The 15,720-nt window shown below is 35.5% G+C and overlaps 1 protein-coding gene across 2 annotated transcripts in view; it reads right to left on the reverse strand.

Annotated features, from left to right (window-relative positions):
- Positions 1-15,720, reverse strand: part of ASCC3 (activating signal cointegrator 1 complex subunit 3) — a 325,142-nt gene that overhangs the window by 133,313 nt on the left and 176,109 nt on the right. For both annotated transcript variants that reach the window (XM_021090356.1, XM_021090357.1), the window contains exons 15-16: positions 7,754-7,945; positions 7,226-7,450 (exon numbers count right to left, since the gene is read on the reverse strand). In XM_021090356.1, coding sequence (XP_020946015.1) covers positions 7,226-7,450; positions 7,754-7,945 — 417 coding nt within the window. The remainder of the gene's footprint in view (positions 1-7,225; positions 7,451-7,753; positions 7,946-15,720) is intronic.

Raw genomic sequence — 15,720 nt, forward strand, 5'->3', positions numbered from 1 at the left:
TATGGGGCATGACACTTCTCCAATTAATTAAAAATCAGTTCTGCCTCATTTAATTGAGAACAGTACATTAGAAATGCTATCTTCTAAAAGTGACCTTATTTATTGTTATGGCATTTGATTATTTTTACTATTTGAGTTCAATTCTATATAGTATTAAAAACATTCTTGGTATTCATTAATTTTTCCTTTTTTTCCTTTACAAAATTGTTTTCATTTTATGTGACACTGCAACAGTTTTAAATGTAAGCACACCACAATCAAAACAACATATGAGGAGTTCCCGTCGTGGCGCAGTGGTTAACGAATCCGACTAGGAACCATGAGGTTGCGGGTTCAGTCCCTGCCCTTGCTCAGTGGGTTAACGATCCGGCGTTGCCGTGAGCTGTGGTGTGGGTTGCAGACGCAGCTCGGATCCCGCGTTGCTGTGGCTCTGGCATAGGCTAGTGGCTGCAGCTCCAATTTGACCCCTAGCCTGGGAACCTCCATATGCCGTGAGAGTGGCCCAAGAAATAGCAAAAAAGACAAAAAAAAAAAAAAAAACCAAAAAAACACAACATATGATAGAGTCATAACAGATAATGATTCTCTCTTTCTAGAGATTCTCTATATCGTCATTACCAAATATCACAAAGGGCTTTTTCCTTGAAAGATACCCATTTGCCGCACAGCTAGTATAAATATATAATATGAATACAATGGTAAATGCAGTAACTTTTGCCCAAAACAAATCATATTTTATTAGGATTTATATATATTAATACATATACTTTAAAAAATCATATAAGAACAGGGAGTGATTTGAATTTTTTATTGGTAAACTTAACCTATGGATATTCATATATCTTAATGACAGTAAAAACTGGGTAATTCTTTAGATTATATTCTAAAAGGAAATATAATTTTTAACACAGCACTTAAATGTAGCTTTATTATAGATTAATTTAAAGAAACCAAAGGTTAATAATTTTAAAACACAACAATAACATATAATATCTGTTATTAAAGGGAATTGTTAGAAAATGATCTTAACACAGACTTGCAATGGCAAGTTTTCCTAAAAATATATTTAGCCACTGGATCAACAGGTAGTCATTTTCTTTTACTTAGAGTTTTCATTTTAATTTAAAAATTTATCTAAGTTATGAAACTTTCTAGTTGTATAATTTTTCCCTCATCTATAGCTGAAAAAAAAATTTTATATCTCTTAATACTTTATTTTATTATTATTATTATTTTTTGTCTTTTTGCTATTTCTTTGGGCCGCTCCCGCAGCACATGGAGGTTCCCAGGCCAGGGGTCGAATCGGAGCTGTAGCCACTAGCCTACGCCAGAGCCACAGCAACGCGGGATCCGAGCCACGTCTGCAACCTACACCACAGCTCACGGCAACGCCGGATTCTTAACCCACTGAGCAAGGGCAGGGACTGAACCCGCAACCTCATGGTTCCTAGTCGGATTCGTTAACCACTGCGCCACGACGGGAACTCCATCTCTTAATACTTTAATCAAAGGAGAAGTGATGTTCCTTACCTGAAGGATAAAATTTTAAGAGAAAAGAAGGGAAAAGAAGTCCTCTGATTTTAGTACTAAACATTAAAGAAAATATAAACCTTAATGTTTGCTTTATTCCCATATTATAATTTAAATTCTGTAAAACTAATTTTGTAAAATAAGTATGTGGATGCTTGGCTATCTTTCGTTAGTTGAAGATGAGACAGAGCAATTTATAAATATCATCGTAATATTACATCATGCTATATCACTTTTAAAAAATGACCAAAAGTTGGAGTTCTCATCATGGCTTGGTGGAAAAGAATCTGACTAGGAACCATGAGGTTGAGGGTTCAATCCCTGGCCTCGCCCAGTGGGTTAAGGACCCGGTGTTGCTAAGAGCTGTGGTGTAGGTCACAGATGTGGCTCATATCCTGCTTTGCCGTGGCTATGGTATAGACTGGTAGCTATAGCTCTGATCGACCCCTAGCCTGGGAACCTCCACATGCCATGGGTGCAGCCCCAAAAAAGGAAAAAACAAACAAACAAAAAAACCCCAAAAGTTAATAAATGATAAAGCAGATTCTGACTACTTACTTTAAAAATTGTACTCTCTGGAAGTAAGTCAGACAGAGAAAGACAAATACCGTATGCTCTCCCTTACATATAGAATCTACAAACATCAAAATCACAGAAACAAAGAATAGAACAGTGGTTGCCAGGATTGAGGGGTGGAGGAAATGAGATGATGGTTAAAAGGTACAAACTTTCATGTGTAAGATGAGTAAGTTCTGGGGATCTAATACACAGTATGGCAACTACAGTTAATCATACTGTACTGTATACTTGAAAGCTGATATGAGAGCAGAACTTTAATGCTCTCATCTTAATAACAACAAAATGCTTATGTGAGGTGAAGGATGTGTTTACTAACTTTACTGTGGTAAACATTTCAAAAATACATGTGTATGTCAAATCACTGCATTGTATACCTAAAACATACAATGTCATATCAGTTAAATCTCCATAAAGCTGAAAAAAATCTACATTAATATATGCAAAAATGACTAAATCTGCAATACTGGTAAACATATACATTTCCTAAAATGTGAACTCTCAAAGATTTTCCACAAAACGAAGAGTAACAAGAACAAAAATTTAGCTAAGGAATGAATTCTACAACACTTCCTAAATATTTAGAAGTAACACAGTTAAACGTTTTCTAGTCTGCTTAGGTAAAGCAAACCAGTTTGAGGAAATGGCTAAATATCTGATAGTGCCCTCCATTAGTGATTCTATTATTTGACAGCCAAACTGTGCTAATTCTTTTCTGACATACAGATATTTTAAAATAATATCACACAATTCCTAAGAGTAGAAAAATGTTACAAAGGATAAAATGAGCTTGCTATTACTTTCAAAATCAGATTCACTAAATTAATAATAATTACCTATTGCTAGGTAGTGATAAGAAAAGGAAAAGAGGAATTAGGTGTCAAAGATTAGATCAAACAGTGCAAGTTTTCTCAATGTTCCCCAAAAAGGAACAGACTACCTAAGAAAATCAATGTAAATTTATGATGGTACATCACATTGTGAGATTAATCCTTGAATGCCACCTAGTGACAAAAGTAAAAATTTACTTATAAATATCTGGAATCTCCTAGTGGCTACTTTTGTACAGAAGCCTTCTACAAAACAAGCATCTTCCTTAGTATCTCTCTGAAACGTGTCCATTCATATCAATAATCATACAGAAAGTCAGCAACAAGACTGTACCATGTAAAGGACAACGGATATGGCAAGAAATGGAGCATGGTCCCTGGTCACGAGAAGTTCCTAGTCTTATAGGTGAGACACGTGTAACTAAGACGACATCATCCACAGTGCCTTGCACATAATATGTATTCAAAAATGCATTTAAAGAAAAACACCTAACATGTGAAACTTGTAGAAGTGCCATTGGTATACAGTGTAATAGAACTTCATGTGCTAAGTCAAAGAGGAAAAAATAATCCACCCCAAATTTGGTAATTCAGAAGTTTGCATCTAATATATGTATTTAAACTCTAGTCGTCAAAGTTATCTTAGTTGTTTATTAATGCGTGTTTTTTTAAAAAGCTGGTTGAAATCATATAAGACTAAACAAGCAAATATAATCATCACATTTATATATAAATACTTGTACATATAAACCCCTTAGTGAATTATGAAAACATCATTTAAGCCACTCACTATTCATTTATTTATTCCACTAAAATTTAAGTTCAGGTACTAAGTACTAGAGTTGAGTATAAAGGGACTATCAATTAGATAATTTAAGTGGTACAATCTTGTACCGAGTAACAACTTCTTAAATTTTTTTGCTTTTTAGGGCTGCACCTGTGGCATATGGTAGTTCCCAGGCTAGGGGTTGAATCAGAGCTGCAGCAGCCATCCTACACCACAGCCACAGCAACACAGGATCTGAGCTGCATCTGCGACCTACACCAAGCTCACGTCAACACTGGATCCTTAACCCACTGAAGGAGGCCAGGGGTAGAATCCACATCCTCATGAATACTAATCGGGCTCGTTACTGCTGAGCCACAATGGGAACTCTCAAAACTTGTTAAAATTTTAAAACAATTTAGTGATATTGTTAATATTTTACTATTTTACACATTGCACTTTATAGGTGAGGTGAGTAGAGTGAAAACCTATCTAAATCAGAACACCTATGCTGGAAAGAAGCCAGAGACAGATTTGGGAAGACTGTCAGACTGCTGAGGCCTTAAATAAAAGGACCAGGTTTTGTGCCCTGTGGTGATGGGAGGGGCTCTATATAGAGAATGTATGTACAGCTATAGATTAATGTACTTTAAAGTATGGACCACAGGAGACTAGCACAGAATAGGTACCCACTAATGTCTCATAAATAAATTTTAATAAGCCTCAAACATGTTTCAGTGCAAAATTAAGTAGCTTATTAATTGTGCCCTTTTATAATTGCTTATAAAAGTGCAAAGGGTTGGGACTTATGACCTTTTGGCATTAATTATGGAGTCAGCCCCACTAGGCATCAATCAGCAAAGGTGCCTCATAAAAAGTTTGCATTAAAACAATTACTTAATATAATACTTTCTCCAGTTCTTCTGGTGTTATCAAAAATATTCGTATAGGCAACACACCTAATCAAACATGACCTTGATGTTGATCAATGCCGCTGTACAGTCTTGCAAAGATTTCAAGAGTCTAAAGACTAAAAAATCCATTACCTTAAGAACACAGCACACATTCATTTTATAAACTAATTTCACACTTGGTTTCCACAGATTTCCAAATTTAATTTCATACTCAGCTATAATTTAAGGAAGTTGATTCCTTAAGAAAAAAATTTACTTTAATTGGGAACTATTCTAGTAGACAAAATATGACAAATTTTAGCAATGGCTATACTTCACTATATTAGTTAAAAATTTCAAAGTATATGTCTCATTATTTCAATGCCATTTATGACATTAAATGGAATTATGGTTACAGTTAGTTGACATTTCTGCAAATGACAAACCTTAATAAGTATTTTATGAATATGAGGTGAATCTATGGACTAAAATTCATTTTAAATTTCTCAGGGCTTGACCAAATAGTTTCACTCATGGTATTTTATAGTCTCTAAGAAAAAGAGTTCCTTGATGACAAGAGAAGTATTTTACTCATTTATCAAGAGAAGTATTTTACTCATTTATCAAGAGAAGTATTTTACTCATTTATATCTTCTGCATAAAAATATTACCACCTTGTGTTTATGACTTATAAAAAGCTATCGAGGACAATAATTACAAGTTTACAAAAATATAATCCTCCTTGAAAATACACTCATTCTAAAAAAAAAACTGTATAAAAGAGCCTTTCTTTTTATAAAAGTCAGAGAAAATATTACCACCATTTTGGAAAATATTTAGTCCTGGTCTTCAATGAAGGCACATGACAGGTATTAACATAAAGGAATGTACTCACCTTTAACTTACTACATTTTATATAACAGAAATCTAGGCTATAATAAAAAGACCAGGTTTGTGGTTAAACAGACCCGAGTTCGAATACTAGTTCCAAAAACTAGTAGCTGAATGATGTTTGGGTCAGTTATGTATTTTTCTGAGGACAATGAGCAGCAGTATTGAGAGAATGAGAAAATATGCAAAAAGCATCCAGCGGGGTAGCAGACCTTCAGTCCACTATTACTATCTTTGCACAACAGGCTATTCCATCAAGGATGTGGTAACCCATGACCTGAGACCTAATTATTTAAACCAAGCCATCATAACAGGTAATGAAGATTGAAATTGAGCTATCATATTTCCTTTGGAGTTGAAATTTATTTCCTAATCATTTTTATTTTCTTGTAATTATGCTACTAGAAAACAGCATCTTTCATGACTTTTTCTAACTTTCAACCAGAGCTTCTTGCTAAACCTTATCTAACCTTCTGAACCCAGATCAAGTTTTACCACCTTCAAAAAGCCTTTCCTCATAGGCTGGGGTCAAAAGTATTTTCTCCTTCTACTGAATCCTTCTTCAGAACTTATTGCTTATCAACACTATTGCACTGTGTTTTGGTTATCTTTTTCTCTCTGTTTAGACTACAGAGGAAATTGCATAGTGAGTGTGTTTCATCCTCTAAAACGACTTGTAAATAGCATGAATAGAATCCAAGTAAAATTTCTGAAAGTAATATTTCCTTACAAGTACTTCATTTATTCATCTATTTAATATTTATACCCCACCTACTTTCAAAAATAATATACATCAAATTTAACAGTAAGAAAGGATACAGAAGTGGGAAAAGTGTTGGATGACAGAGCAATAATTAAAAATGTCATGAAAAGAGAAAAATCTCATTTAAACGTCTGACACACAGACTCTTGAATGAAGAATGTTTATTCTCTTTACCAGTTAAGATATTACGTAAGCTTCCAGGGTCTGCTATTTAAATCTTAACACAAAACACATCACACATGAAATAAATTATTATAGCTTAATTTAAGCAATCATATTTTGTATAATCAGGTTAATCAAGTGATCTAAGACAGATCTTAAGAAATTTTATAAAAGCTCTATAAAATACTCCATAATAAACTTCATAAAAGTATAATATGAAGAGTTGTTGTTATTGTCATTTTTGTTTCCCTAGTTTGTATAGCTTTGATTAGATTTCTGTCCTACAATAAAACCTCAGGATTTAAAAGTATAGTCTTGGAGATCCCTTCGTGGCGCAGTGGTTAACGAATCCAACTAGGAACCATGAGGTTGTGGGTTCGGTCCCTGCCCTTGCTCAGTGGGTTAATGATCCGGTGTTGCCGTGAGCTGTGGTGTGGGTTGCAGACGCGGCTCGGATCCCGCGTTGCTGTGGCTCTGGCGTAGGCCAGTGGCTACAGCTCCGATTAGACCCCTAGCCTGGGAACCTCCATATGCCGCGGGAGCGGCCCTAGAAATGGCAAAAAGACAAAATAAATAAATAAATAAATAAAAGTATAGTCTTTTAGCAATGAGTTATTATCAGTTATTATTTGCACTCTATACTTCTCTGAACTAATCAACTACATTGCCATTAAATCTCTTGCTTCTTATAACTATGTTTGACATAAAATGTATTACTAAGTATTATAAAATAGCAATCAACTCAACCTTTACTTTACTTGGTCATTCTTGAAGCTGATGATTCAATTCCAACTTTTTAATCAGTAGATCTTACCTCTGCATTCAGGTTATCTGCAAGGCTTTCCAGAAACTGACTCTCAATTGGGTTTTGTTGAGTGAGCAAAGTGAGGTAATGGCTGAGTTTATCATGCGTTGTTATGATGATTCCTTCCCCAAATTTGTCAAATTGTGGTCTTCCTGCTCTACCAAATATCTGCATGACATCTAAAATTCCAAGGTCAACAAAGGAGCCTCTTTTTGCAGCATATATTTGTGTTCCCTGGATGAGGAAAAGTTAATAAAAATTTACATAAACACACACAAATATAATCCTGATGAGCAGAATGCTGAAATTAGACAAATATGGCAAGATCTTAGAAGTGTACTTTCACTAATCCTTTCATCATCTGTGACAGAGTTAAATTTTCACAATATAAACTAGATTCTTTTGGAGGAAATAATTCTGACCTTACATAAATAACATTCAAAGTCAATGACACAGCCAAGCCACAATATTTTTCTAAATAAATCAATCCAAAGGTTTGTTTTAAGATACCACAAACCCATGTGCAAAGGATCTTACCTTAATAATAACAGCATGAGCAGGAAGATTGACACCCCAGGCTAAAGTAGCTGTGCAGACTAGGACTTTAATATGCCCATTAGAAAACAAGCTTTCAACCAAATTTCTGTCCTGCCGAAGCATTCCTGCATGATGAATACTAAAACCATCTGGAAATAATTCTCGCACTTGCTTATTTCTTGACTTTTGCACCTAGAGTAGATATCAATAAAACATAAAAGTGTTATTTAGCATTTAAAAGCAATTGTTAGTTACACTTCTCCTGAATGAGTTTATCTAGGAAAACATAAAATTTTTTAAAGCATCTTAAGGTTTTACTAAGTCTTGCTATATAATGTCTTATACAAAATCATTAAAAATTATATTTCACCTATTTTGAAAAAATAGGTACCCTGAATATGACATAAAATCTAAAAGGAAAGAACTTAAAAGCAAGTGTCTTTTTCACCCAGGTGTCCTCTTCTTGCAATCAATCAGTATTACTTCTTTCCTATCCTTTCAAAAATACTTTATTAAAAATAGGCATAGGAGTTCCCATTGTGGCTCAGTGGTTAATGAATCTGACTAGGAAACATGAGGTTGCGGGTTCGATCCCTGGCCTTGCTCAGTGGGTTAAGGATCTGGCGGTGCCGCTGCTCAGTGGGTTAAGGATCTGGCGTTGCTGTTGCTCAGTGGGTTAAGGACCTGGTGTTGTCGTTGTGGTGTAGGTTGCAGGTGCGGCTCGGATCCCGTGTTACTGTGGCTCTGGTGTAGGCCAGCAGCTACAGCTCGGATTTTACCCCTAGCCTGGGAATCTCCATATGTCACGAGTGCAGCCCTAGAAAAGGCAAAAAGACAAAGAAAAAAAAAAAAAAAGGCATAAAACTCAGTGGCTTTCCACTCAGAGTAAAGGCCAGAGTCCTTACCATGTAAGACCTATAGAAGTCATTCCAATCCCTGAACCTCACGTATCCATGCCAGACACAAAGTCTGGCTTTTTCTCTAAGCCCCCTTTTTGGCAGGGGGGTGGGGGGTGGGGGAGGCACAAATCCACACCTGCCTTGGGGTCTTTATACTACCTGTTCCACGCCTACTGTCATAGAAGCCTGTCCCCCTTACTAAGATGCCTCTGGCTCATGAGCCTGTGCTCCTCCTCACAGCAATTAGCCAATAAACCCAACTGTGCTTCCCCTACGCTTGTGTTCCTGCTCATCCCTGATAGAAGGGCACTGACCACCTGTTCTAGCTTCTCAACTTTCCATTATGTCCTGAATATACAAACTTTGCTTCTGGGGTCTGCTCTGTGGCCTGGTCTGGGCACAGATGTGGGGTTTGGTCCACTTATCTGCAATCTATATAAGTGTTATAGCAGATCTTAGAAAATTCACTGCCAGCTCACTGTACAATGGAGAAAATTTTCCTGCAAAATTAGACTGTGGATTAATATAAGTGCTCAGATAGTCAAAGCTTCTGCTTGGGCATCACATAATGTGCTTATCTGCTATTGCTCTGAAAATTTCATGGTCAACATCTTCACAGCTTCTTTGAAACAGCATTTTCCATAGTTTTTATGTGAGGGGCATTACATTGGCAGGGAGTGGGATTTTGGGTCTGGGGTTCTAGTACAGACTTGTCATATTGATTATCTCTATGGTCACTTAAAATTATAAACGTCTAAATTAGTAATAATTAACTAAGAAAGTGACCTAAGAAAAAAATGCTCCATGAAATCTGCTTCAAATATAAAATGGAAGGGAATACGTTAATAAACCGCACCATCTAGTGGCCAGCCAAGGAAATAACAACTTAAAATTTGCACCTTTCTGAGTCCCAAGCAAAATAGATGTATACACAAAAAGACTATCTTCTTCAAATTTCAAGGGGGAGGGTATCTATATTTCATTTCTGTACAGAGGGTATCTATATTTCATTTCTGTCAGCCTCTTAGAAATAATTTTATATATATACTTTATTGGATCATATTGCCTTAATTTTCATCTTTTCAGACATGAATTATTGTCAATCTTATGAATGTAGAATGACTTGGGATAAAGTCCATTGTGGAGTATTTGCTAGGATATAACAGAGCTCCTTTGAGAGGCCAAGAATAGGGAAAGAAAAACATTTCAATTACTGCATTTTTTTCACTACTATTCATGAGTGAACATTCAGAGCTAACAGAGGAAACTAAAGATTACCGCTTGGAGCTGTTCTGAACAAATACTACTGCTGGATTGCTGTTTGTTTCTGGTGAATCTACTGTCCATGGAGCCCTGCACTGAAATATCCCGATGTGCTCATTACAAATGAAGATTTTTTTTTTTTTTTTTTAGTCAAAGTCCAGGAGAGGTAAGACTTGGCTTGTGACACCAGTGACCCAGTAAGGAGTTGAACATAGGAAATATGCGACTGCGGTGAAGATATTCTTGTAAGGGAGCAGGCAGATGATGAGGGGCTAACACAGCACCTCCACCTCTGATCAGGTGGATTCAACCAACTTGGTCTCTGTAAGCAACCAAGAGGTAGGTGGGTCACTTCTGCTTTGTCTCTATTACTGCTCCTTTCCTGTACATTGCTTTTTTATTAGTGAAGTAGAGAAACTAAAGTGACAACAATCTTAAAATAAGACCCAGTTTTTCATCCTCAGTCCTGAATCTGAATCTGCCATCTGTGATCTAACCTACTTTGCAGTAAAAATAAACTGGGAATCCTGGGGCTGAGGCCCAGGGATGTGCACTTTAAAAATCTTATTTTAAAAATCATCATACAGTAAAATTCTTTTCACTTCTGATGTACAGTTATATAAATTTTAGCATATGTTCAAACTTAAACCACCATAATAATCAGTTTCTTTACCTCTCTAAATTCTCTTGCGTTATTTCTTTATATTTAAACCCTTCTAACCTACAACCTCTGACACCCTTTGATCTGTTCTCTATCCCTATTGTTTTATCACTTCAAGAATATTATATAAATGGGGAGTTCCCATCATGGCTCAGTGGTTAATGAATCCGATTAGGAACCACGAGGTTGTGGGTTCGATTCCTGGCCTTGCTCAGTGGGTTAAGGATCTGGCATTGCTGTGAGCTGTGGTGTAGGCCAGTGGCTACAGCTCTGAACCCCTAGCCTGGGAATCTCCACATGTCGTGGAAGCGGCCCTAGAAAAGGCAAAAAAACAAAAAAACAAAACAAAAAAAAGAATATTATATAAATGGAATCACACAGTATATACACTTTAGAGACTGGCTTCTTTCACCCAGTTTGATGCCTTTGAGATTGTATCAATTGTTGATTCCTTTTTATTGCTGAGCAGTATTCCATAGTATAGACAGATATATCACAGACTATTAATCCAATCACCCAATAAAGGATGTCTGAGTTGTTTCCAGTTTGGGCAATTATGAATAGAGCCTCTATGAATATTAGTATACAGTGTGTGTATACATGTGTGCGAGTGCATTTTAATTTCTCTAGAGTAGATACTGGTAGGATTGCTGGGTCATACGGTAAAGCTATGTTTAACTTTACGAAAACTGCTAAATCATTTCCAGAGTGGCTATGTCATTTTGCAATGACAACAGTACATGAGAGTACCTAACAGATGCCTCCTATGTTTGCCAGCACTTAATATTGTTACTATTTTTTATTTTAGTCATTCTAATAGGTATGTGGCAGTATTTCACTGTGGTTTTAATCTGTATTTCCTTAATGGTTAATGATGTGAAATAAATATCTTTTCATGTTCTTCAATGAACAGTTCTAATCACTTTTGTGTTGCACACAAAAGCTTAAAGACCACTGTTCCTTATAGGAAGATGCTTGTAGTGATATTTTTATCTACATATGTGTAATAGAGTGGTACAATGTGGATTTATGTACAAATCTATATATAAGTATCTTGCTTGTCTTGGCTTTTTTAACAAATGAGAAATAAAAACTAAAACTGCATAAGTCTAAAAATTAATGAAAATATTGCACATTGAACTTACAGCACAGAGTTAAGTTGTGCTCTCAGAAAGTATCATACTTGAAATACTTACATAACTAAGGAAGAGTATAATAAATAAGTAAATTAAGCATCCAATTTAGAAAGTTATAAAAATAAAAAATATAACAAAACTAAGGGAAAAATAAATGTCCTAAGTTAAAAGAGAATCTAATTTTTAAAACGTGAAATTGATATGTAAACAAAAAAATCTCTTACTTTAAAAGAAAAAATAAACAAAAATAGACAATGGCTATTATTGGGCAGCGGGAGTTGGCAAATTATGTGCCAATTGCCTGTTCCGTAAATAAAGTTTTATTGGAACACAGCTGTATTTGTTTATATATTATCTATAGCTGCTTTTGAGCTACAACAGGGGAGCTGAGGAATTGTGACAGACACCGTATGTTCACAGGCTTGAAATATTTACTGCCTAGCCTTTAAATAAAAGCTGTTCACAAACACAAGAGCACAAGCACAAAGACACAAAATTAGAATGTAAAAAAGAAGTTTCAGAAATACTTTACTAATTAAAAGAATCAGAAAAGAGTACTTTGAACAATTTAATACACTCCATTATTAAAACTGGAACAGATGATTTTCTAGGAAAATATGTTACCAATATTTATATTAAAAGTGATAGAAAATTATAATAAAAGCAATGGAAGAAAATTTTAGGGTTATCTAATATCTAGGCTTCCAAACTTCTTAAAGACAAATTAATTCTAATGTAATTAAGAGGCCCTTGTGCACAGAAATAGAAGTATAAAAATTAATCTTACAGAGGCAACATAATAGCACTGATATTAAAACCTGATAAAACAGCAGAAAACAGAATTCAATAGAGAAATCTCTCTTAAGAATATTAATCCAAATAGTAAAGAACTCTGGAGAAGAGAATTCACCAATGCATTAAAATGATACACCATAACTATGTAAAATTAAACCCCAGAATCAAGGGCATTATACTTATAAATATAATTATATTAACATACTTATTAAAAAATCAAAGGAAGAAAAAAAAACTATGATCATTTCTAAGCATTGAAATCTCACAAAAGACTACATTCAATCTTGATGAGCAGAGGTGACAATACTGATCTCAAATCACAGTGACTCATAAACCATTAGGAGTATTATTGATCAAAATTAGGAACAGGGCAAATTTGTTTACAATCAGCTTACCAATGTCCTAGACAATAGAATTAGACATGAGAAGATAATAAAAAGTATACATACTGGAATAGAAAAGGTCAAAGCAATTACTAGCTGCAGATGAAATAAATTTTAAAACTGAGGACTGATTAAAAACTACTGACTATAATAACAATAGGATTCAGAAAGGTGACAGTCCACAAAATCAGTACTTTAAACAAGACCCTCTGTATATAATAACTTGTTAGAAAATAAAAGGGAAGAAAACATAGCATTTATAAAAGCTATCATCAAAAACAGAAAAAACAAGAAACAGGAAGCATCTACATGAAGAAAACATTAAAATACTGTTGAAGGATGTTCAAAAAATGAAGTGATATGCTTTCCCTTTGAGATATGGGAAAACCTGATTTAGTAAAAATACCAATTCTCACTAACTTAATCCATAAAATCAATGCACTAACTCAACTAAAAGATGACTATCATTTTTTGGAAGTGATACTAAAGTTCATCCTGAAAAGTAAATCTGTATATTTACCCAGGAAAAATTGAAGAATAATCAGGATGCTTATCCCAGTCAGGTATTAAAAATATAAAAAACAGAATAAGTAAAACAGTTTGATAACAGAGATCAGTGAAACAGAAGAGAAAGTTCAGGCAAATGTGAGAATTTTGTATGTCCTATTAAATTTTAAAATAAAAAGAATAAACAGGAAGTATTCGGAAATGGATTTGCTGGGGGAGGTCATCAAGAATCAGTGGCCACTGGTTTGACCCACAAGCAGAGGCCCCCACCCTTTCCCCTTCTCTTGTCTTTGAAATTGCACTCTGCTTGCCTTCTCTTTGCTAGAGGCTGCCTTGAGACAGAAACATGGCATTGACTGTGTAAGTGACTAAACTCGGGTTAAGGCCTCTATGTAAACTTCTAAGACTGTGGTGGGTAGGTGTGATGATCTACTTGTTTACAAGTTCCCTTATTAAACCTGCTACCCACCAGTCTGGCATAGTCTGCCTCTTTGTGTGGAGGTCAGTTTCAGATTTCACTCAGGTCCTAATTGGATTGCAAACCAATACCATTACTATATAGGAAAAGTTACAGACAGATCAAAGATTTAATAATAAAAATGTAAACTAATTTAAAATGAGGTGAAGGAAATCATGGATGAAGTGGGTATGGCCTTATTAAGCAAGACAAAGCCCAAAGACTAAAAATAAACTGATAAAAAAAAAAATCTCATCATGGTAAAAATATTCAAAAATAAATAAAAAATCTCAGTCAAAACAGGAGTTCCCTAGTGGCCTAGCAGGTTAATAAGGATCTGGCATTGTCACTGCTGTGGCTCAAGTTCCATCCCCGACCCTGGAACTTCTGCATGCCTTGGGTGTGACCAAAGGAAAAGAAATAAAGTGGGTCAAATAAATTTTTGGAGTTCTCACGCAGCACAGTGTGATAAGGATTCTGCATTGTCTCTGTAGGGGCTCAGCTCACTGCTGAGGTGTGGGTTTGATCTCTGGCCTGGCACAGTGGCTTAAGGATATGGAATTGCTGCAACTGTGGCATAGGCTGAAACTGTGGCTTGGATTTGATTCCTGGCCCAGGAACTTCCATATGCCATGGGTGCAGCCAAAAAAAACGAAAACAAAAATGAAGTAACATTTTTTTGTCTATTAATCTGTTCAAAGACTCAAAAACTCTGACACTGCTCAGTACTGGAGAAGTCAGATGGGAGGGAGTTACTTTCCCGGGAAATTTAAGTTGGAACAACCTCCCTAGTGGGCAATTCAGGACCATTCGCCAAAATTTTAAATGCATATACTGTGTTGATAGATAAATTCAATGCCTAGGAATTTTCCCAATGGACATTGTTACAACTACCAACGGTATGAACAAGAATGTTTACTGCATCACTGTTCACAATAAAACATCATTAGAAACAACAAAACAATCAAGTCAGACTGGGTAAATGAACTAATAAGACTATGTCAACGTTGACATATACTATGCTGTTGTTAAAAGAATGGATCAGATCATTCTGTGTTGATTTGGAAAGATCTCCATGATGTATTACTGAATGAAAATAAAAAACAAAACCAAAAACGAGAGACACAGAAGTGTGTTTAACAGGATCCAATTTTCATACTGAAACTCACATGCAAACACACACACCGGTAATTGCACAAAATCTTCCCTTAAAAGAAATATAAATGTAAGAAGCTTTTAATAGGAATTTCATTTGGAGAAATGAATGGAGAAAGGTGGTTAAGACCATAAGTTACAGAGCTAAACTTGTTTATTACAGGATGTCTGCTGCCTTCTCAAGTTCTAGAACAGCTGTTATCTTCCACCTAGTTTCTCAAGGTGAGCGCTACCTGGAGTCCAGGTTTTGCTATCCTCTTCAGGGCTGGAGAGGTATCATTCATCTTGTTCACCCTCTCTGAACAGAGCACTGGATTCTCTAAGGAAGTCATCTGAGATCCAATACTATACTCACTGGATAAAGTGTCTCTATACATGGAAACTCAGCACAAAAGAACACCAGTCATGAAAAGGTAAAGGGAGTCAGGTGTGTAGTTGTAGAATTGTCTAAGCTCTGACTTTCTATTTCCACTTGTCACGATGAACACTTCATATAGGGCTTTATATCAATAAAATTAGAATATACAACCGCGAAGATAATCCACTACCACAGAGGGTACTGCATTTTCTCCCCCAGTGAACGCACACCGAGCTCCTTTCATGACTTTAGATATCTTCTTCCAACCCATGATATGGAAAATCAGTGTGAGCACTTTTCTAAAGGAATAAGAGTGAAATGTAACCACTTCCTGAAATGACTTCAAACTACCC

Source organism: Sus scrofa, chromosome 1, assembly GCF_000003025.6.
Source record: "Sus scrofa isolate TJ Tabasco breed Duroc chromosome 1, Sscrofa11.1, whole genome shotgun sequence".
Classification (NCBI taxonomy): Eukaryota; Metazoa; Chordata; class Mammalia; order Artiodactyla; family Suidae; genus Sus; species Sus scrofa.